This window comes from Branchiostoma floridae, chromosome 18, assembly GCF_000003815.2.
Source record: "Branchiostoma floridae strain S238N-H82 chromosome 18, Bfl_VNyyK, whole genome shotgun sequence".
Taxonomy (NCBI): domain Eukaryota; kingdom Metazoa; phylum Chordata; class Leptocardii; order Amphioxiformes; family Branchiostomatidae; genus Branchiostoma; species Branchiostoma floridae.
The window spans coordinates 13,918,268-13,944,037 of NC_049996.1; the positions used below are offsets into that span (position 1 = coordinate 13,918,268).

General features: G+C 38.1%; 1 protein-coding gene across 1 annotated transcript in view; it reads right to left on the bottom strand.

Moving 5' to 3' along the window:
• LOC118405258 (electrogenic sodium bicarbonate cotransporter 1-like) overlaps positions 1-23,994 on the bottom strand; it is a gene marked incomplete in the record, with an annotated part of 46,946 nt that extends 22,952 nt beyond the window's left edge. Inside the window, 10 exon segments of the mRNA XM_035804657.1 lie at positions 606-736; positions 1,678-1,752; positions 2,183-2,380; positions 3,728-3,888; positions 6,288-6,429; positions 7,870-8,007; positions 10,212-10,320; positions 21,056-21,163; positions 23,271-23,322; positions 23,759-23,994. Coding sequence (XP_035660550.1) covers positions 606-736; positions 1,678-1,752; positions 2,183-2,380; positions 3,728-3,888; positions 6,288-6,429; positions 7,870-8,007; positions 10,212-10,308 — 942 coding nt within the window.
• Positions 23,995-25,770: the final 1,776 nt, after the last annotated feature.

Here is a 25,770-nt window from a genome sequence, read left to right on the forward strand (position 1 = left end):
ATCTTTACTTTAACTTCTAAATTTTGCTAGGCTTTGACAATGGCCTCATATGCAAAAGTACTGCTTAGGGTATCTAATATATATTTTGAGAGACCTAAACTATACCTTAGAATTCAAACGGTGCTGTAAGTTACAGTAACTATCCCTATAATTATAATAATAACATTAGATAATGATGATGATGTGAAATGAAATTGATCATGTTTGTCACCAAATTAATGCACTATTTCTGCTACTGGTTTCTCAATGGTTCTGGCGCCCATCACTTACTAAAAACTCACAGAATAGTAACTGTTGGTATACATCGCATCACAGTCAGAGAAGAACATTGTAAGTGTCTGTCTTGTATATTGGTTGTGTAAGAAATGGATATAAAAAAAGACAGACAGCAGAAAACTTTTCAGTTTGTTTTCGTCTTTCTAGCATAGTGTGTGTATTTTTTTTTATATAAACTATCTAGTCAAAGAAGAATCAGTGTCTGTCTTGTGTATTGGCTGTGATAAAGTAATGCAGAGAAAAAAGACAGACAGCAGATTACATAATGTTTGTTTTTCTTTTTCTGGCATTGTCTACTATTTACTAGTACAATCTATATATTTATCTACCTTTGCAAAGCTGGCAGTGCTGTTGATCCTGGGAGGCGTGGATGTGCCACCAGGTTCCTCAGGCGTCGTGCTGAAAGAGTTCTCGTAACGCATGGACGCACTGGAGGCAATCCGCGGGAAAGAATTGCCACCTACGCACGGGGAGAAACATGCCTGTTACTTCTGCACTAATTCAATTAACCTTTCTGTGCAGGACTAATTATCACAAGTCTCACATGCAGAAAGTCTCCTGAGTTAACGTTACACAAATGATCACACATAGTGGAGCTGAAAGCTACTTGTAAGTTATATATTTTATTGTTTCCTCTTTTTCTTAATGTTATAATGTTGGGAGAGGGGAAAATATTGACAACACTACAATGTTACTTCACAATGCAAGACAAAGAAACAAGTCAGTGTTTCAAAAAAAAGAGAAAACTATACATTATAAGAGATAGGTTGCAAAATGTATGACTTGCATGTGTACATTGCATCCCAGCCAAAAAAGCAATGATGAAGAAGACTAATTTGCCAGTGACTGTTTCAAAGTACAAATTCAGAAAGGCTCTATTGAGCCACACTATGTCAATTTCATGCTCCTCACAACATTTGGCAACTTCTGAGTAAAACAAGTACAAAAGGGAGCTTAAGATAATCTTTTCCAAAGTATTTTGGACATTAGTCAAAGAACAGTTAGAAGTAACTTCTAATGGAGACAGGAGTTTCAGACAGCATCATAATAACAGTTAGGCTAACACACATTTCAAAACCGGGGTCCAGGGAGGCTGTTTGTAGAAAAAAAAATTCCACAAATAATGCCCACGACTATTCACTTTACTACTTGTGTAGTTCTGTGTCTCTTATATCATACTTTTTGTTTCCGAAAGCTTCCTGGCTAGGCCCCAGTTTGGAAATGTGACTGGGCCTTAGCTGTTGAAAAAGTAAATTTTGCCTGAAACTTCTGACTCTGTTATAGACCTTTTGTTGTTGTTTCCTATATTCTATAAAATTGATTACAGTACTGTTGAATTGGTGTGGTATCTAGAATTATAAAAAAACTTAAGACCTAGCTGAGAAAGAATCCAGGCCTTACCCGGAGATTCTCCCATAAGGAGAGGAGACGGAGGACACGGAGTAAGGTGGTGAGCAGAATGAGAGGTGTGGAGTTCTGAAGACAAGAGTCATACGGGACAATGGCACACACCGAAACAGAGAACCACCACAGCAACATAGGAGAACAACAAAGGAGATAACATGTATACACGCAATAGGAGAACAAAGGAAATAACATTGTATAGACGCAATAGGAGAACAACAAAGGAAATTATAACACGTATATACACAGAACAAAGGAAATAAGTTGTACACACAATAGAAGAACAAGGAAATAACATGTACACGTAATAGGAGAAACCACATATTGAGAAATTTAGTGTTAAAAAGCAAAGAGTGAATGTATTATTACAGAGAGATCACAAATATTCTCAGAAATGTCATTTATAGAAGTACAAAATAAGTGATGTTTAATACAAGTGAAGGATGAGTAATATGAGAAAATGCAGTGAAGTTACGAGCTATCTTGACTTTAAAGCTCTTACTTTCCGACCCCTGTTCGCTGAGCTTGTTGGGGTTGGAGAAGTTCCGTCTGAGCGAAGCGAGGGAGGGAGCCATGGGGAACATGGCGGCCTTGCTGCGCCGCGTCTGGTGGTGATGCCGACTCAGCAGAGCGTTGAGAACCTTCTCTCGGTCTACTTCCTGTAGCTGGCCCTTATGCACCATGTTGTCCAGAACTAGATCTGGTGGAGAAAGAAAGGAATGTGTGTTAGTTGACATGTCGTAGATGGCTTAAGGTTGGTTCCTACACAATTTTGATTAGACATATTTTTTAATGTCTAAGTGTTATCTAGAACCAAATCTGTGCTAGGTGACGTCTTTATTTTGGAGATGGCTTCACATTGCTTCCTAGAAAATTTTCAATAATCAAAATTTTCTAGGAAGCAATGTGAATCCTACACAATTTTGATTAGACATATTTTTAATGTCAGCTGTCGTTTCAGTTTCAGTAAAGAACTGTTATCTAGAACCAAATCTGTGTTAGGTGACGTCTTTATTTTGGAGATGGCTTCACATTGCTTCCTAGAAAATTTTGATTATTAAAAAAACGTCAGCAGGCGTTTCCTGTTATCTAGAACCAAATCAAATTCTAAGAATAAAATGTTGTATACAGGTGATGTTTCAAATATCAATATTAATTATGTCGGAGACAACATCAGGGAGGTTCCAAGACAATTTTGATTATATCTAAAAAAAAAAACAGTTTGCTGGCCTTTTAGTTTTAGTACGTTATTGACAGACAGATCTGTTGGAGAAAAAAATATTTGATGTTGTGTACTGAAGGTCCTAGTGGAATACGTTTCCAAAATAGCTTACTATGACATCAAATCTATCGTAGTAAGGCTCTCAACAACACAGGTTCTATTTTGTTCCTAGACGATTTTGAATACATCTAAAAATGTCACCAAGGACACAACATGTCAGCTAGAAATTACAGTGTACAATAGGCTCATTTGTTTGCCTGATCAAACCCATTATAATACTGATAATGCAAAATCTAAGTTTAACACATTGTGAGCATGATAACCATCTCGATTAGGCACATTGTTAATCTGCTTTGAAGAGATACCCACTAGCGATGTCTGTGGGGTGGTTGACATCCATGTCCAGGATTTTGTTATGGAATGGCCTGCCTGATCAAACCCATTATATACTGATAATGCAAATTAATCTAAACACATTGTGAGGATGATAACCATCTTTAATAGACACATAGTGAATCTGGTAAGGGATACCAACTAGCGATGTCTGTCAGGTGGTTGGCGTCCATGTCCAGGATTTTGTTATGGAATTGGCCTGCCTGATCAAACCCATTATATACTGATAATGTGAGCATGATGACCATCTTTATAGACACATTGTGAATCTACTGAGGGATACCCACTAGCGATGTCTGTCAGGTGGTTGGCGTCCATGTCCAGGATTTTGTTATGGAATTGGCCTGCCTGATCAAACCCATTATATACTGATAATGTGAGCATGATAACCATCTTTATAGACACATTGTGAATCTACTGAGGGATACCCACTAGCGATGTCTGTGAGGTGGTTGGCATCCATGTCCAGAAGCACGGTGCCTGTCAGGATGCAGCTTCTTAGTTCAAACAGACTGTGGAGAGACAGGGTCGCCACGTGGGGCTTGCTCCATCTGTCTCCTCCCTCCTCTACATCCTCCTCAAACTTCACCCATCTGTGGACAAACATCACAAAGGTATTGACTACTTCTCATAGCACTTTAAACCAATCAGAGGTGAAGAGAAAGTCACATGACCTAGGTGATTGGTCAGTCAAACATGAAGAAGGTTGTAGATAATGCAGGAAATTCTCGTGTTTTTTCTATGTGAAAACACACCTTGACATCCATATGTACTGTTATATAACAGCAATTTACTTTGAATTTATGACATAGAATGGCAGTAATGTCTGGATTAAGAACACAAGGCTGGGTGGTTAGGGATTCTGTTTTTGCTATTATAACTAACATGCCAGGAAAGGGGCTTAACAATCTTGTACAAGGAGACAATACTTGAAATAGAAGAATGAGGTGTGTATCTTTGTGGAAAAGTTTTAAATGGTTTGTATAATGTAATTGAGAAAAACAGACTGTGAGTATAACATACTTGAAAAGGCAGCGTTTTAATGACAAAGCAAATATTGTCTAAATTTGAATGCAGACAGATACATTCAGTCAAAAGCTGTTACATTACTACACATGAGTAATTGCAATCATATTGAACATGATATAACTTAATAAATCATATTCATTTTAGCAATTATAGCCTAAGCCGGATTTGAGTGTCACACCCAGTAACCATTATCTGTCACAGCATGAGGTTAAAAAGGGTGCACATTATGGCTACACTAGTACTTAGAGCATAGCTGGAAAAATAAGCTCAAAGTCAACAAATTAGTAAAATGAGAGCAAATTTTTGACATCTCTTAATTTCTCAATAATCTGGATTCTTGTTGAAAATAATGTCATATATTTTTTTGATAGATCAGCTTGCTGCAAAAATTGAAGTGAAGAAAAGCTAAATGGATATAGGCTTGAACGTTTTGTTCATATCAAATCAATTCCAGGGTCCTAGACACTTAAATACCCTCTAAAGTAAATGATATCAAATCATGCAAATTCAACTGTAATGGGTTTGTAAGCAATTCCCTATCTGTCTCAATGACATGTTCCTGTCACATTGATTGGAATAATTCATCAGCAAAATCCTTCATGAAGGTTGAAACAGGGATGGCATGACCTACACTTGTTAAACCTATTCTGAACATGGTCGCATATTGCCGTGGATTTACATTATTTGACATCAAAAATATCTGAGAACACAAAAGAACCAATTTTGACAAAGTTTACTTTCCAAATCTGCAACTGGTATATCAATTATATCTAATGAATTATGTTTAGTTCTTTTGCATTACACGAGAGAATAATACACACCAATTTAGTTTATTCTTGCAGTCATTTATAAAATATTTTCTCTGACAGTCACTGTAACAATTGTAGATGTATCTGCTGCTCAACATTTAGAAAATGTGCATGTGAAGAACCTAATCTGCCTGTGTACATTGTGTGGGAGTGATGTATTCCCAATAAGTAAAAGCTTGCAATACTGGTTAAGGTTATCTCCTATACCTACACAATGTACATTCACCCTTAACTGTGCCCCGCATGTTATTAAATACAGAGCAGGCAGTCAAGTGTCAGTTTCCTTGTTGTACCTCAATATCTAGTTTCAGCATCAATGAATCTTTAATTTTTCTACATGGAGAAAGTATGTCTACACAAGGGCTGCTCAACTATATGATTTTATCTGTTAATAATCTCTTTCATGTTTTCAAGTAGATCAAGGGTGGTTCTGCACTTTGATAAGTGATGTCTAGCCTAGAGGAGCTACGTTAAAAGGCGGCTTATTCTCTAACAATTTGTACAGCATCTTAGATACAGCGTGGGCGGAATCCTATGCAAATGTGGCCTTAATTTAGAAGGCAGTTGTTCACAGGATTACCGTGCTGAATAGAATCAAATCAGCTACAAATCAAATTCAATTGGAGGCACGTTGAACAACACATGCACTGAAAATCAAATTTACGATGGTTTGCAAAGGACTAGAGGAAATTTAAAAGTCTTCTGCATGTATCTATCTGAATGTAGGTTTTAAGATAGTGTTTAAAGGGTCAGTCTAACATTGTACTATTATATAGTCATGCTTTTTTTTGGGGGGGGGGAAGTACAGGTTTGGCATCATGCTGCTTTTTTAAGGACTGCAGACGTATTTTTGTTAGAGACTTTAGAAGAGAATGACTCGTGATGGCTCTCTGTGGCTTTTGATCTGTAGATTTAATAACTTTAAGTTAGTAGTAATGCTGCATGAGTTGTTTACCTTGGACACACTTTACAATCTTTCTCGATGTCAAATGATTATCATTTTTTATCAGTAAATCTTACTTTGCTGCAAATTGCTGATGAGTCTAGTACCTGGCACATTATTTCCCTTCTCTCCATTCTCCATGTCAAGAGGAATCTTATCATTTCCTATTTCTTACCAGTAAATGTAAGACGTTAAATCATGATTAGACTACCTGGCACATTCCTTCCACTCCATCTCCATGTCATCTCCCATGTGCAGCTCCTCCATCTCAGTAAAGATGGTGGGAGCTTCCTTCTTCTCTGCCTCATCGTCTGCTCCCAGGATGAACTGTACACGCTGTCCGGGAGGGGTAACTAAGATGGATGCAAAACAGATACATTAACTTAGACTTGATACGGGAAGGAATATGATTCGTGAATGTGGCTTGTTACCTTAAACTTGTTACTAATGACTTAACTACCTTTGCCGTGTTTTTGTGCCACTTTGTGTGTGTGTGTGTGTGTGCAAGTCAAGTCAGGTTTATTGCACAACGATTGTAATGTATGGCAAATAACGTATAACAAGTACAAACTATCAACATCAGTATACTAATCTAACATAATAGAAAATATGGTGGCATATGTTAAAGCACTACTTCTCTTTTGCATAGCATTATTAATAATATATATATTGGCCTAGGTGGACAGATATGGAGTCGGGGCATGATAGAAGTACATCGAATATTTCTCTACTTGTTTTAGGTAATGTTGTTCCGTTGTTACATATGGTCAATAACTTTTTCCTTTCTTCAAGTGTGCATGTGTCTGTGAACAGCGAAAGTCAAGAAGCTGTTGCTGAATCCTTATATTTGGTATGTGAATGGGGGTCGTAAAAAGGAAGGTTAAATTTAATACTGGGCCTCCTAGCAGCTCTCTACGGTCTGCAGTGGAACGTCTGGTTTTGATATCTTGAGTTTTGGACAAGCTATGATCATGAATGTTCAGTATTAGTCAGCAGCTTTAAGTGGAGTAAAGGCGGTCTCTGACTCTGGGATACATTCAAATTTTCAGTTAATAATTGATACAAAAGGACGTGTGCTTTTTATGTTGGGTACACGGACCACCCCCAAATGTAAACCAAACCTACAACCTACGTAATAGTGTGTCTTGGTAAACCAAAAAAGGACAGCAAGAATGTACAAATATCAAATTGTATCTCTAGACAAATATAGGATTATATCGCCACCTGGTACAGTATTTAAAGAGCAGTTCACATGATCTCTTTAAACGTGATGACAGTTGCAAATAGACTGATCCTTTCAAATAACATTTTGAATAACTAAGACCCCCCTGTTTGTTTTTTAAACACCTGTATCTAAACCGGCACTTTATATAAGTGGGAGAGAAATGGCTGCTGTCGCCTACTGACTTAGGTTTAGGTTTAGCTTTATTGCCCCTAAAACCCTCACAGAATGGGCCAAAGAAAAAGGCTAATGCTTTCACTATCCTTCAAACAATCTTGGCAGTTGCATTCAATCAAGGTGCATCCTTTAGAAAATTAGATCATTCCTCTCAGTGACATCCAACAACTTTTTTTGAATAGCACATCCAACAAACCTTTTGAGAAAAGGATAGGACATCCAACAATGCTTTTGAAAAAAGGAAAGCAGTCTTCCAATGTAATCATCCAACTGTACACTTTACATTTCTGTACCCTGCTGTAGTGATGGCACAAGAGTTATGTGGCCCAGGGCTATAGAAACGGAGCTGAGCACAGCCCTATGCGGGAAGAACTTTTTCAAACATATTTCAGACCTGGAGGTGTAGGAACGTTGTCCTTCTCGTTCTTCCTGTCTCTCTTCTCGGACCGATGGTGGCCATTTTTGCTGCTACGTTTCTTCTGGTGTCTGTGCTTCAGTGGAACATGTACACCAACGTAGACGTTCTTGTGACCTGAAAGTGGAAACAACACATGATTATCTTGTACAGATACACATTTACAATGTTTGCAGGGATTTTGTTTCGCATAAGCGCGAAGATGGAGTTTTTAAGTTCGCGGTAGCCCCATATATAGACTGTATTCTCTTACTGCCATGGAAAAATGTTTGCGGTGGTTTTAAGTTCGCGGTGAAGCGAAAACTGCAAACATTAATCCACCGCGAAAGTTTCTGCATTTACAGTATCTTGTAGTTGTACAGATAAAAATTTACAATCTTCGCAGGGATTTAATTTAGCAGTAGCGGCAAAAAAGGACTGTTCAAGGTGGTTTTAAGTTCGCAGTAGCACCATGCAGTGTAGCCTCTTACTGCCATGGAAAAATGTTTGCGGCGGTTTTAAGTTCACAATGAATTGGCAAGTTGAACGCGAAAACTGTGAACACAAAACTATTGCGGAAATTTTGGCATTTACAGTATATTGTGGGTTACAAGTTGCTATGTGGGCAAGAATGACAACAACTTCTAGTGTTAATGAAATGATTTTTTAAGACTACAATTTCTCAAGCTATTTTTACGGCTAATATAATTAAATTCTTCCTGATATGAAAACAAGCACATCATTTAATGTGCACTGTTTGATAGTTGATATTTCTCGTAAATTCAGTTTTCTTTCTGAGTAGGCACTTCAGTCAGATTGAAATCTGCAATTAAGGAAATCTGCACTTCAAACAAACTAAACTGTGAAGTAATTTAAGAATGCTGAAGGTCCTTGCTTGCTTAGGATACAGAATTAGCTGCAAAACTAAATAGAGTATCAAAACAAGCTGCATGAGTGAATGCTTCATTTGAAGTGAACGACTAAATGCTATAAAAACACACAATATAAACAGTCCACTTCTGAAGTGATAGCTTCAACTGTTTAAGTTCTTAATACCCTAACCACAAGCATACTCTGGTATTTTGAGTGTCCTTTCGTTTGCAAATAGGAAACGGCCAAACATAACACAATATCATATTACATAAGGTCCAGATACTCTTCAGCTGCATCCGTTTCTATGTCTAACTGGTATCTCATGATTGACAGCTAAAACCTTCAGTTCTGTTGGTACAATGTAAAATTAATTGTTCGACTACCTAGAATATATAATGTACATGTGAATAGAATGGGGGCCAGATTTCTTAGTCTGTTGAATGAAATGAAATAGTCTGGTATGCTGACACAGGTCTTTAATAGTTTATTTTGATTTATTATAAGTACCAATTTCAGAAGTGCTGTACAAACATTTGTATTTATTGTTTTTTACAAGTGCTTGGCATACAATAATAAAAGTGGCAAACAACACTTTTTTATTTCTCATAAATTATTGTTTCCAGAAGAGATTAAGGCTGCATAATCTTTTACCATAAAAATTCTAACAGTGGCTGCATGAGAGGGTCATGGTCACATTTGCTGCAGGTCGTTGTATTATGTCGTACAATTTTTAAAATAGGTTGCAACAAAAATGATTGCTGAGAGAGATCCTAGACAGCCTTTTCTACAACACTGGACAGCTAAATTTTGCACTATGCACCTGGTCTATAATGAGAACACTTTGCACTTATGCTTGCTTGAACCCAGAATACTGAGGAAGCCACATCCAGTAAAACATGCTTGTGTGTCAGCTCAAATAAAGTTTCTACACTGGAAACATTCGGCTCCAGCATTTTTCTGAAGATTCAGCATACTATTTACAGTTGACTTGCGGTTGCCTATTGTCAATGTCGGGCTCGAAATACTTTTTTGCATACCTGCACTGGTGCAGGTAACAATGAAAATTACCTGCACCAGACAAATTTTACCTGCACCACTCTGAGTCTGAATTTAGGAAGTATGGATCATACTAAAATTGCTCAAGAACCATTTCTAGTTTTTTTTCTTTTATACTCAATAGGTGGTAACAGTCAATGCAGCTAATAACAATCCATATACACCTATATTATAGGACATTCATGTATAAAACCCAGTACATGGACCAGTGCAGGTTAGGTGCAGGTAGACACCAGAAATACCTGCACAGCTCCAATTTTACCTGCACTAACCTGCATATGCAGGTGGTATTTCGAGCCCTGCAATGTCATTAACGACAGCTTAATTCTGCAATATCATCCCTACGATTTGATTTGCAACTGCAAGTGCACAACGTATGTGACTGGGCTGTAAGCAACAATATAAGGACTTACGGTCAAAGTCAGTGTGAGCTTGATCGGCCAGTCTGGCCGCGCTGGCAGCTCGGGTGTCTATCACAGGCTGGTCATCGTAACCAGAGGACAGGTCCATGCTTCACACCTTCTGCAACAAAAGTAACAGGCATTCACTTTGTGGATTAAATCAACTTAAGGGATTTAAAGCACAGTTGAGCATAGACTCATGAGCTCCTACACTGTAATTTGCGTGTATTACCCTACGCTGTGTTCTCTACACACGCAGACTTGAACATGCCATGTAACTTCACTTAAAACATCAACATCATGTCTGCTACATCAAATAACTGTAATGCCGATAGCCACTGTGCCATTCCTCCTGTAAGTGTGAATCTGTGATTCAATTGGCATTTCCACAATGCACAGTATGCCCTCCTGTGCTTCTAACACGTGCAACTACACATATAGGGAATCTGACAAGCTGTTTAATTGTAAGACCTTGCAACGTGTGTTTGAAAATAATTATACCACCAATAAACAAGACCTATACATTTTCTTTATAACCCATCTCAAACTTGTCATATATTTATTGAATCAAATTCTGAAGCTTTTTCCATTGACAGCTTTAAGTTACTATCTCTTTAAACTTTGTTCTTGGCAACCCCTTGTATTGGAAGTAAAGCATTGTATGCTTCACAAGCTGCTATTAGTGTGCTCAAAGATCAAATTTCGTGTAGTATATGGTGGAAAAACTTTTCCATTGTTTTCTGTAGCATCATGTTTCTGATATGTTGCTCTCCTCTTTTGTTGAAGATATACGAGCCAATGCTGATCAAAGTAAGATGACTGGACCGATAAAAAAGCATTGCTGCTGACGCCAAAGTTTAGGATTTAATTGCATGCCCTGTTGTAAAAAGTAGACTCTCTACAAAAGGGTCAAGGGTCAAACAAGCGACCTTGTGCCCCTGTGTAAAGGTGACTTACGTAAATGACATGTACGTTAACTATTAATCCACTGTACTTACACTGCACCTCTTTGGTCTATATACACTACACATCTTACGTAGTACGTACGTATGTGTGTGAAAAAATAGACTTTCTGGACATTTCATTTATTCTGTAAACTGGTAGAATAAATATTACATGATTTACTGCTTAGACATATTGCAGGCAGAGACTCTGCCAGGAATAATAACTAATATGTTTCTAACATACAAATCCCAGGGGACAACATTCATTAATCCCAAAACCTTCCTGGAGCAATACAAAATTACAGCGAGTCTCATGCAATTATCACAGTGATGATTCAATGGCAACAACCATCTGTAACTAGTGTAAGGGTATTGTGGTTCTTGCAGTTTTTGTGGCGGTTTTTATGTTCTGTTTTTGCAGTGATATGAACTTAAAACCACCTACTTGTTTTCATTTCTCTACAGGGTATGACTATTGCAAACGTAAAACCAATGTGAACACTCCATTTTGTCTTCACTGCAAAGCTAAATCACCACTTACTAGACATTTATAGTAACATTGTACAGACGTATAGCTATGCGGACAGTTTTATTCGTCCTTGTCCTGAATTCGAGGTATGGAGAAAGCTAAGGTATGACCTGTATCAGTCAGTGAGAACATAACTGATCTGTTTACACTAGGGGTTGTGACTGAGGTTACTGAAATTGATAGGGTCACACCCCCTAAAAATAAACAGTCGTTAAACAGTCTTTAAACCAGTCGGCTATCCTGCTTCAAAATTTCTGATAAATACATGCCTGTAGCTTCAAGGACAGCTGCAAGGAGGCTCAAACTATCCGAACCTCTTGCTGACTATAAAAGCTACCTGCCGTGCAAATATACTCACCAATTAGCCTAATTCCATAACATGACAGGAGACACCATAAAAGGCAAGTTCCACTGCAGTACCATTGAAAGTTGCTAGGAGTGGGAAACCCACATTTGAGCTGATCCTTAGTTTTGTCAACACCTACATACATCCAAAATATCATGACAATCCTTCAATACTCTAGCTGGTGATCTACTTTAAGTCTAATCCTTTAAACTAAACTAAACTAAACCAGACGCACTCCCCAAAAAAACAAATTTCTTGTAGTAGCTATTATAAATCTAAAAATAAAGACGCTTCTGTCTTCTATATATGCCAATGTTCATACAGTGTACATGTATACCCTAAGACAAAATATAACCTTCTTGGCGAAGGTAAAAACAAATTTCTTGTAGTAGCTATTATAAATTTAAAGATAATTTAAGCTTCTCTCTTCTATATATGCCGATGTTTATACAGTGTATACCTACGACATTGCGCCTAGGGCAGAACCAATGTCATGGGGAACCATTAGCACATTTCTGGCATACAAACGTCAAGGGCAGGAGGCCAGATCGTGGATATCCCAACGTCAATTACACACATACACAACTGCCAAGTGTTGCTACTACTGTAAATGCAGATTCATATGTCCGCGGTGGATTAATGTTTGCGTTTTTCGCGGTGACCACTTTACCATGAACTTAAAACCACCACAAACATTTTTCTATTATGGTATTCTACTGCAGTCTATCTATGGTGTTACAGCGAACTTAAATCCACCGCGAAAAGTCCCTTTTCCCGCTACAGCAAAATTAAATCCCCGCAAACTTAAATGCATTTACAGTATTGCATTTACACTTTCTACATACAGCTGCTCCGAGCTTTTCTTTGTTGGAATCTGAACTCATCCATTGTAAACATAATCTAATTGTATAAACATTGAAATTTTTGCAATGTTATAATCTTTTAAATGCTTTTGTTTAGAATCTTATAATGTTTTTGTTTTTGTTGCAAACATCACTTTCAAAACCCCTGTGGAATTTTCTGTTCTGGCTTCTGCCTGCCGACTCGATTGAATGAACTGGATGATTAACAACTACTTTACAAAGTATGGTGAAATCTATACCTTAGTACAGGTGTTTCAGGAGTTGAATATAGTCAGCTATAACATTCCATGCTAGCCCTGTTTCCATTTTGCCCAAGCAAATCCTACAGACATACGAATAACGATGTTATTCGTGGTACAGGAAAAAGTGCCTCATGGTAGCCTCCATAGCAGGCTCTCTCGGGCCTTTTTTTTGGCTCATATTATAATACACTTTTGCTGGCCATTTCTTTTTGTACTGGGTCGCTGATTGCTGGCTTTCTCTGACTACCGGCCTGAGAGAGCCTGCTATGGAGGCTACCTCATGGCACATCACGGTACATCACATCCTGTTCATGAAAATGCTCCATACTCTGAAAAAAGTCTAACCTTAACCTTCATTCCAGACCACTTCTTGCAGATCACCACGTACATGGCTGAACGTGAGACACGTGAGGATAAACTGATAAGAGTTTCAGATATAGCCCTGCAGAAAGCATGTTACAAATGTTGGCTATAGCTGACTGCATTTCTCTAGTGGTACATTGTATATGTAACACTTCAAGCTGCATGTAGGCCATAAATAGCATGCGAGCTAATCATTAAATGGGTCCCTGTACAACATGGTACTTTACTGTAAACATTACAACAGAAAACCAAGTACAGTATTATGCAATGGAGAAGAAATAGATGAATCTATGCTGCAGTATTAGAACAAACACATACATCAATACCTTTCCAAGAATGCTGAATGAAAGAAGCAACCTTGACCATACTCTATATAGATCTATGGAGGCATACATTTAACTGAGGTCATCACACATGCACTCGGATTATTGGCATGTTCGATAGTTCAATTAAGGTCAAAATATAGCTCAAAATATAACACCTTGGGCTATTCATAGATTCACTATCAGATATCCACAGTAGCTATTTTCTCCAGCAATTTCTTGCAAAACAAAAAAAAAAACTCTTTAAAATTTGAGCATCTCTACTACATGAACACAGTATGCTCCCTAGTATCAGGTATGATGTTTCATGGCTTTAATAGTTAAAAGATTAGAACATACAATCCTATATCTTACTGGCTTACCCTATCTTATCTAGCATGATCCCGTGCTAAGTGATGCATACTTTAGCTTGAATGTCTGAACAGATGCAACCTTCACCCTCCAACAGCTTTGCATGAGAGTGGGTGATTGGGAATTTGCAGCTCTACTTTGTAGTTGTGCCAAAGGTATGATCTATGTACACAATTAGACATAAGATATGCTTTTAAAAGTGTGGATAGCATCATCTATACATGTAAGTACAGTATCGCCATCAGTTAGGAACAAGACATTTTCTAATTCCAAGTCTTAAACAAGTTAAAAGAACTACGATTACCAGTACGTAGTATACAATTACTAGGCTGAAAGGGAAATCTACCTCCCATACGATATTATGATACCACAGCCTCACCTACATTTAACATCTCTTCCTGCAGACATTGCCAAATGGAATCGAAGAATTCAGAAACTTGACTGAGCCATATACAACTCCAGATAACACAGTTTTGATGGAAAGCTCAGATCCAACAACTCTTAGTCTTACATATAGGTCAGACGTTATCAACTGAGGTAACACACACCTGTGTCAATGTATTATGTAAGCAGAATATAAACAATTTTGGCACGCAAGACAAAAAAATTGGAAAAAGAATTGTCCATATAACTTATAAGAGATGATAAACCTTCTGAATGCTGTCTAACAATAAGTTACATGTCAAATAAGTACCATTCAATCATGGTACAAAAATATACCAAGCAGAACAAGTCAGTGTTAAAACTTGAAGATCCCAGTATCCACCCAAACCTCCAGATAGAGTCAACAGGTCTCATAATATCATCTGGAAATATTTAGCATCTTATCAGATTCAGAATACTGTAAATCATTTACTCTTGCAAGGGTTTTAATTTTGTTTGAGAGCAGGTGATCCTGGTATATGAGGTGGGAACGTACAAGTCCATTGTGGACATAAGATCTTTGCTGTCTGTGGTGCCATGATTCTGTGGTGGATGGGTCACTGTGAAAGCTGAGACACATAAAACTACTGTGATGAATATTTCAAGGTTTACAGTAAATACCACCTGTTACAGACACTGCAGGGCTCGAAATACCACCTGCATATGCAGGTAAAATTAGAGCTGTGCAGGTATTTCTAGAGTCTAGCTGCACCTAACCTGCAATGGTCCATGTACTGGGTTTTATACATAAATGATGTAGGTGTATTAAACAAAACAAAAACTCAAGTTTGACATTCCCAAACCATCTCTAGTAATGCCCCATAATGAACAGATCTGTTGCATGCCAGGATGTTCTTGATAGAATTCAATACGTCTCTCCCTTTTCTTTTATCTACCATAGACCATATAGATAATCAGTATTCCGTACAGTGCCTTTAATCTCATCTGGCTACAAACTACATGGAGCCAATTGTCCTTCCTGGACAGTTTTAAGGGCAGGTCACAAACTATCAAGGGTAGAATATGTATGAACAACTAGGGGGCCAAAACCTACACCAGTTGCTCCCTGACAAGATTAACGCTCAAAATTCACCACCCAATAGCGTGTCCAAAACATGGGATATCAAACCCAGTGGCTCCGCTGCAGTACCTTAGAAGGCTGCTAGGAGGCCCAAAAATCTAATCATATCAGGGTCTTAACAACACCTTAGTGTAGCTCCCTGCCAAGATTTATCTTAAGTCCGAAAATGACCACCCAATAGCGTGTCCACACACAGGATATCAAAACCAGCCGTCCCGCTGCAGTACCTTAGAAAGACACTAGGGAATAAAAAATTCTGATCATTTCAGGGTCTTAACAACACCTTAGTAACCAAAATAACAAATATGAAGACAATCCATGCACCCAGGAATTCTCGAGTTATTGTTCGTTGACAAGGACAGACACATGTACACTCTAGAAAACAAAACCTTCTCAGAGGAAATAATGAGGTATATACATATTGCAGCAGAGGAAATGACCCATAATGAGACTTACAGCTTTAACGCAGTAATCATTCCTATTGTGGTAAATTGAAGGTTACAGAGTCACAACATTGTCCTTGAATCCCTTGTCATAATTACATAATCTAAATTCTGCACAGCAACACTACCGTATGCAATTACAGGGTTCTAAATTCATTTCAGGGAACTGGTGCATAGTACTGGTACAGCTATATTTATGCATATTCTCCAAGCAGGGGGAAGGAACCAGTAAAAATCCCAACTACTACAATCTCCACAACCCTACCTCTGCTTGGAGAATAACATACATGTATGCCCACCTTTGGTCAGTAATGACCATATGGTAAAATCCTTATTATAATATTAGGATAGTCACTGTCACATAGGGCACATCTGTACAGAGTAATCTTACAAGTCTGTTGTACTTGTAGCCAGTTTGTTGCCTATCAGACCGCCGTCAGAGCCTGTGTGTTGACTTTGCTACCAAAGTTGAGAAATCCCCACGGTTCTGTTCTTGGCTGCCCCCCACCCGTGTCCAACAGCACGGTAGAAACTTACGCAACTCTGGTCAGTATCAGCAGCCTTTTGGGTCAAAGCGCTACAGGTCAAGCGCCATCCCGGCCATTGTGGAAATGCTTAACGGCCTCTAACTGAACTTTACTCCTCAGTCACATTATAACAATTATTGCCTCCTCATGGTGACTTAAGATCTCTCTTTTTTTACAAAGTTGTCTTGTTGAAGTTTTAAAAGTCCACATAAAAAAGTCTTTCTTCAATATTGTATTATAACTAGTAACTATTGACCCATTGTTTTAACGTCGTGCATTCAGTTTTCTATGTATTTTCAATAGAACATGATTGTAATGTCCTCGCAATTCAGCCTCATAGGCTGCCAGGACGACTATTATGCTTATTGCTTGATAAACCAACAACAAACAACTTCTACCTTTGAATTACACGTCTGGTCACATTGCCATCCTTAGGACGATAAGGAGATATGCCCATGCCAAAATGCCATTATTTGTATTGTTTAGGCTACGACATTTTGAAACAGAGAAAATTTTATGTGTAACTGACTCAAAGATCCAAATAAGACAAACCATATTCTTATTATAACTTGTCAAGAGTAAAGACAAATTGACCAATGAACTGTCCTGAAAAAATGACCTGCAAGCTAGAAGTGAAATTTAACACCACCCTTGCGTTCAATGACCTTGCCAAGTCAATAGGAAACGTACGGTCATCGTTTGTTAGGGCAAAACGACAAAAAGAAGCTCTTGCGTAAGCAGTAACAGGACACATATACATTGGCCCTAAATATAGTGGCATCAGCATTACAGATATATAAGACATACAAATTTGACAGCAAACAACAACAAACCTAAATATGGTTTTAACAGGAATTCTTTAGTTGGGAGGTTGAACCAAAATGTACTTTCTCTTAAATTAACATAACCTTCAACGAGAAAAACTTCAAAAAATAAAGTAAATTGATATAAAAGATACCTTTTTCAAATTATGAGTATTAATATCTATCTTGTAAATAGTTTTGGAAATGCGATCTTTGGAAATAGCATTATGGAAATAACTCTTATGACCTTTATCCTTCAAGCATACGTGCACAAGGTGCCTTTGGTAGAATGAGTCAGCAAAATTCTCCAAATGCCTGAAAGCAGTAGTGAGACAATCTGTCCCTGGTGCATTGCCTCTACAGTACTAATAACATATGACAGTTATTTCTAAAGGAAAGTAATTAGAAACTGCTAATGTTCCACTAATTTGATAGGATTCTACATAGATTTCTTCATGCACAGATTCAAAGTATGGGACATGAACACAGTTTAGAGAGTACCTTGATAACACGTCGTCTAACTTAAAGTATGGCGTAAGCAATTATTTTGATGAATAAGATGCATCGATAATGTGCAATACAGTTATTGTTAACATGAATTCACAACATGAATTGGCATTACTGTAAATGCATTTAAGTTCGCGGGGATTTAATTTCACGGTAGCAGGAAAAATGACTTTTCGCCGTGGTTTTAAGTTCGCGGTAACACCGTAGACTGCAGTCTAATACCATAATAGAAAAATGTTCGCGGTGGATTTAAGTTCGCGGTGAAGTGGTCACCGCAAAAACTGCGAACATTTATCCACCGCGAACATTTCTGCATTTACAGTATTTTCAAGCAGATGTAGGGTTAAAGACTTGTAAAACTATGCTTGCCGAATGGGTATTTGACTGTTAAAGTAAGAAAGCTAGCCAGTTGGAAAATTCATGATTTCCTTCCAAATGTAACATGCGACAGCATCTCAATTTCATGATAGAAAACATAAAAAAACACCAAAACATGCGTAATAGCAGCATACTACAATTCAAACCTACAGATCTTAATCAACTTCATATTCTGATTTTAGAACTGTTACGTTAGATACTAGTATCACTATAGATTGATTTTCTGTAAGAAAATTCGAGCACCAAGGTATGGTTTTAAGAACCTTTGAACCATGAATAAACAAGGTCATTCAACAACCTTTCAAGCAACTTGGCTACAAACGTCTATAAATGGTTATTGAAGTACGGCGGTATGCAGTGCCTGTCCCGGTGTCGATTCATCCCTTCACTGCTGTGTTTACCGACGCTGTTTTATTGTTATTGTGGTTTACATTACGGTCAATGACTAACCCTTGTTCATACTGTCCTGTCAAGATTCCAGAAGTGGTACCACGGCTTGGAGGAAAAAGGTCAAGGCATTATGCAATAGCTTGGGTGGTGACTGTCCTTCCATCTCTTGACAGAATTTTGCTGCTTAGAATAGACAAAACTTTGTGTTGAACGAAGAAATTGAAACTTCACGACATTGTCATCATGAAAGTGTCAACATTACTCCAAATTCTCCAATGTCTTTCACCAAATCAGAATGAAGCAGCTGGAATGAAGACATTTGAAACCAGCCGCTCAAAATGCAAAAGATTACAAACTATTTCCCAGGGCACAAGTTATAAGCGAGATACATAACAAAAACAAAACCATCTTTTGACACTTGGTTATCTACACACCATGTAGACAGTCTCCAGGGCATTTTCTTATCACCAGACTGTAGTCTGGAATATGCGAGCCATGTTACTATGCCAGACTTTACTTACAGTTAATTTACCATCAGTTAATTCACCATAATGATTTATCTATCACGACAACCAAGACAATGTGCAGTCATTTACATGTGCGACAGAATGTGTGCCTACTTTATTGGTTACAAGGAAACGTTGAAGTGTTACTAGCAACTTAATTTGGCTGTACAACATGTTTAGGTTTGCTTGAAATTTAAAAGGTGTAACATGTATGTATGTATGTATAAGATGTTTATGTGTTGGTTCTAAACGCAGTTATGTTATGGTTCTAAATATAATAAGGCAGCAGACATGTAAGCTGGATACCAGGTTAGTACTGAAGTACCAAGGAAGGAATACGGCTGACTTTTGCAACCAAGCAACAATACACAACATGTTGAACAAAGCAAGGTGGCCTAGGTTGTTGAATCTAAAGTTCCAATATTTCATAGGTCCCAATGTTGTGCTCTTAAGGACAGTCACACTTTGAGCCTTGTTATATTAGACTTTAGAGAACCCAATACACCTGTCAATAAGAGTTGTATGAGAGTGGATGAGACATTACAGATGGTCTTGAACTTGATGTACAAAACTGGTGAGATGCCTAAACTAAAGGTTGTATTCTGGTTAAGGAACAAGCTACAATTACAAACAAAGTTGGATTCTATACTTCACAAAATTGCTATGTAAAAAAAAAAAAAGAAGAAGCACATATGTCAAAAACATAGTACCTGACAGTGTATACATGCAACATGGAACATAATTATGGTTTCTAACATTCAACATGAACATAAATCTACTGTATATGACAAGTATACGAAGCAAATGTCAACAATGTTACAAGTTGATACCACACACATGCATACATGCACATCACATTCCCCATTTCTAATAACATTCTATGGATGGCATTCAATTTCCTTTACCATGTATATTTCCACCTTCATCATATAAAACCCTAGGAAGCATATGATGGCTGGCTTAACTGTCACCCCTGAAGGGCAATGCACCAATTAAATCCGCCCACTGGCTGTCACTCAAATGTCAGGGTCAACAACCTCAACCATTCTAACATATGATAGCCTTTCACCAAAAAGTAGTTACTCAAGCAACTGGATATGGTTTTGGAAATATACAGTTGCTTGAGTAACTACTTTTTGGTGTATCTTATTACCTGGATGTCTAACCTACATCGACGTATGATAACCTTTCATTTTGGCATCAATACATTTGACACATGGAGTCTAATGTTGAGGGAAGCATTGTTATGCTTATCAACTTGTCAATTAATTATGCTTATAGTTATACCTAAGAACAATGGTAATTCAACTGCAATTGCCACTAGTCACAAACAATTATACACAATGCTGCTATTGTTTCAGATGACTTTACAGTAATTCAACTAATTGCCTCCACTTTTACATCAGAAGGTAAATAGAAACTGTAAATATGGCTATTTCAGAATTTGAACTATTCCTATCATTTTGTTGTCATGCCAATATTTACTGGTAACATGTGTATATTATGTTTCTTATAATCAACAGCAATTTAAGTCAACAAAACTTTTGAGTATGTATACTTACAAGTAATACAAATAAAAGGTCAACACATAAGGATTATTCACATGATTGGACTATGGATGAACATGGTCACACTTTTATATTTACATCGATGAAGGTTAGACGATTCAAGGTAAAAAGATATAACAAATAGCAATTACTTAAGCAACTGGATACAAACTCAAGCAACTGGGTATGAATTATGATTTCCAAAATCATATCCAGTTGGTTGAGTGATTGTTATTTGGCATACTGTCATATCACATGTACTACCATTTTATGAGGAGAAATATCCTTACCTCAGAACACCTGTAAAGGCTGGAGCTGTGGTAGAGAAAGCAGAGACTGGCAGTTGCAGAGTGGCAGTGCAGGTCTCCCATTCACTGTGATAAACTTACTACAGCGGCCTGGAAGAAATATACATACATTCATTTAATACAAGCTACAATATTCATCATAGTGCATTGGTAGTGCAAAAGTGTTCTCTTCACTGTTTCTGAAAGAATGGTGGCCACAAATTTATAAGCTGTGAGAAACTGAAGAACAACCAATTCTTACGAATTAGGAAAAACGTGATAGCGCTGCCTTACGCAACACTGGCTGCTATTTTAGGCACAATTGTGTGGCTAATTCATTCATTTACAACTGTTGAATATTTAAACCGGCACATGTCGGTACATTCATGCTTATAATGCCAGTTTATTTGCATGTGGCAACAGTAAATGTGTGCTATGGAAGCAGAGGTGTAGTTCTCTCTGACATTTGATTGACAGGTCCAAAAGCAGAGCTAATTGACTGCAACACATTGAGGTACTAGTACATATATGCACACAACTCTTTCATTGACAATACAGTATGACATCCTCACACAAACAAGCAATGGTTTTTACAAATTTACACTAACCAAGTTCTGTGTATCTAACTCTAAGGATAAAAGTGGATGACAAGTTTCCATCATAAATTCAATGAGTATGTAGTATGACATCTTCACACTGACAAGCAATAGTTTTTACAAATGTATGCTACCTAAGTTCTGTGTATCTAAGGATAAGTGGATGACAAGTTTCCAATTTTAAGACTTAAGTTTATTTGTCAATGAGCATTTCTAGGTACTGAAAGGTGCAATATCAACTCAACTAGGATTAGTAGGAATTTTTAGCCACCTATCAAAATGAGCACTTTCTCTAACTCTCTCTCTGTCGGTCAGTCTATACAGACTATGATATGCAAAAAGAAACCCAATCAATCCAATCAAAATGAGCACTATACTACTCTTTAGATCCTGTTCAAAGCAAGATTTGCGAATCAGAAATCATCCATGCATGGTATTGATGCCGAATCACATTCATTATGTGGATTTGGCAGAGCAGGGCTAACTCTACTCTGAGCCAGATTCGGTTCATACAATTACAAGAATTCAGGAATGTGCATCAGTTTCGAGCCCGGGGGTGAGTTCAGATTTGTGAATCCCGGTACAAATGGAGTCTTAACTAACATAGGAAATAAGGAAGTGGGCGCAATTCTTTATCGTATCAGTGACTGTTGAATTGGGTGAGGGCTCTGGGGCATCCCTGTGACAGGTACATTTGTACAGAAGTTAGCCTGGTTACCCCAGCCCGATCTCAAAAATATCTATCATGCAGGGATACACGATAGATATTATCAAGGTTGGGGTCTGGAATCCAGGCAACATAAAAGTTTGAAAAAAAGGAAGAAAAAAAACAACTGCTGGAATGACAAAGAATATTTTTCTTAGATAAAAATTAAAGTTTTTATCAGCTTTTTTTTACATAGACAGTTAATTCTTTTGACATAACTTTGGCATGTGGGTGTTAGTGTTATTTGTCAGAGTTACAGACACCATGTTATAACATTGCATATGCATTTTGCCTACATACTAATTTCAACACTTGCCATGCATTGGCAAGTGTTGAAATTAGTATGTAGACAAAATGCTAACATACATATTTAAAAGCCCTGAACGGAAGAACTTGTTCCTTTGTTTGGAACTGAAGCTTCTAAACACACAAACAACAATTGCTGTCCATTGATCGCGGTCAAAACTTATCCTTGATATCTTTTCTTGTAAACTCGTGACAAAAGCGGAAAACTTGATAAACGTAATAGACTAATACACATCAAAATTAATCGTAACCGTTACACTGGAAAAATCAGGGCACCTTACGGTAAATTATTGCGCAGATTCTGTAACATTGTCACAAGAAGAATCCTTAGCCATTCTGAAATAACTGTAATGCTCAAATAGGCTTCAAAATTTGCTGAAAACCGCAGAACTGTTTAAAAGCCATATGTTACAAACTAACGTTACCACGTCGCGTGGATTTTCTTTGTCCCCCTCATTCGATCAGCTTGTCTTTGAAGATTTTACGTCACAAAACGCTGCCTTGGCTGTTTAAACCCTTGTGAAAGGTCTACTTTCTTTGCTGACCGACGCTAGACGTGCTATGTGGTCGGTAAACGACAGTAAAGCGTGCAGAAGTGACGAGACTTTACCTGATCGGGAGTTTTGTACGCCGACATCGGACCGCAGGCCGGTTCTACGCAGCTGAGGAAGAAGGAATATACCATTCAACTAAGTGGGGCATTTACGTAAAGTCGTATGTCTCAACTGACTTACACCCTCTTTTGATAATCTTATATAGTTTGTATTTCATATATCATAAATCTTCACGAATTTTCAATATATATAGGTAATATTCATTTCAGTTGTGTACAAAATTAGCCTAATCTAAAATTTTATAATTGTTAATTTCCCCATCAACATAGTGGAAAGGTCCGTGCGTCATCATGGCGGCTGATCATGCAGTCGTGACACAAGAAGGGCATCAAAACATGGCAGGATTTCTCGATAAGTTTCCTCAGAAAAACACTTTTACACCGTTAGTGTCACCAACGAATACCTTGGGCTACCACACAATGTTGAATTGTTGCAGGGATCTCGGTAGTTTTTGAGATTATGACGTTTTCTTCCGCATCCATACCTGGAAACTCACAGAAGCAAACGTCCTTCTTTTGACCTGACAGCCCAACTTTCCTTGGCGTCGCCCTACTTTTAACCTCCTGATTGGTGGGAGCGAGATGGGTGGAGCTAAAGGGAAAAACCGCGGAGTTTTAAATGTTTATGTTCTTCAGATTTTGTTCCAATGTGCTCAGATTTTGATAATGCACACGAGATGTCAAATTTGTCATACACGAACACAGCCGAGGTTTTAGTTGTTATGGATACGGTCTGAGGGGGTACCCCGGCCCGGGTCGCTGTATAAACGGACTCCTGGCCCTTGCATATTTGGTACTGTCCTTTCTACAGATATTCATTCTTTATATGGCACCTACGAGTATTTAGCTTCTCTAGGGTTTCGTTAATTACTTACAGAGTATAATTGTTGTTATAATGATGTTCATGATTGATTGCCACAAGTTTTGGATCTCCGGTTTGTGCGGTCTTCGGGTGTCAATTTACTGCAGTTTTGTAAGAAACCGCAAGGTGACGCTAATGCACGGTCATCAATGCATTATATCGATGGCGCGAGTGATCTCTAACGTTACATTCAACGATGGCTGTAAGAGTTTTGAAAACTCTGTTTGTAAGAAATTGTTGTATAAAGATGCAATAGACTGTTAATCATTCTATCGCTTATATGTTCTGAGAAGCCACTGCCCAATATCAAACTGGTAACTGCAATTAGTCTGCTATTGTTTTGTGGTAAGTGTGAACAAGGTGTTATACTTTGTACTGTTCTTTGATGAACGGGACAACAAAGCCAATAGCTGGTACATGTTATAATTAGGGCCATGCGATGTAGTAGACAGTTGTCTAACTTTGTGTCTCAGGCACTGGCAAAAAAGAATAAAAAAGGTTTTCAACCTCCGGCTTGGTCGAACTGGCAGTTGAGCAGGGAGTTGTTAAGGGAGTCGGACAGAGGAGATGGCCAGTGTCAGCCAGAGAGCATGTAACGTTAGCCATAGACCTGCCCTAACGGAGTCTCCCGTGCCACAGTGTACGGAAAAGCCCTGTCTCTGTGTCTGTTCTGTTATTCCCGATGCGCTAGTCCGGACGCGGATAAAAGAACCAGGGTCTTACCCTCAGTTACATGAAACTGTACAAGTACCTCTTGTATACCTGGCGGATGCCATGCCTGTCGCTGTAGTGGCAATGGATGTGGAATTCTGTACTTCTACGTTCTATTCGGATACGTTATGGAGAGCGCTGTTGGATCGGCAATCCGACTGCCAGTCTAGTGGCCGGGCGTTCATGTCCTCTGTGCCCTATCGCCAATACTCGGATCAATGCTATCTACTCTTGGTCACTTTTGTTTTGTTGGCCATACGGAAGCCCCTTCAGATAGCCGACACCGCATTCAGTCGCGCCCACAGAGCATCAAGACCTAGGTTTGTATACGTATCTCCTTTCTGATGACGTGTATCATATATGTAGAAAATGCTCATGAAACGTCCCTGATGCAACAAGAGCTTTGGGATGATATGCAAGTATATGTTCTGTACGGACGACGATTACGTCTCTTATGTGAAGCGAACATGTGTAAGAATGTTATGTATGTTTCCTACTAGAATGTATGATAGTAGATGACTTATTGATACAAGAAACTGTACATAATATGGTGAGCATGTTCCAGTATTTATCATAGATCGTCTCATGGAATACAAAATAGCTGTATTATCAGATACCTTAGAAGCTTAAGGTCTTTATGTTATAACTTTTTTCTATCAATGATATAACTCTTTTCAATCAGAATTTCGTTATATATTCTAAGGTCCCACAGTTGATTGTGCATGCGTCGATGTAGGTCAGACATCCAGGTAATAAGCTACGCCAAAATAATAGTTACTAATGCAACTGGATATGGTTTTGGAAACGGTCAGATGTTTCAGCTGGAATCCACCAGTTTTCGTCAGTGAAATGACATACTGTATCACATATCTTTGTTAACATAACAGATGTAACAAAGCAGCGTTAAAAGATTGGTCATTGTGA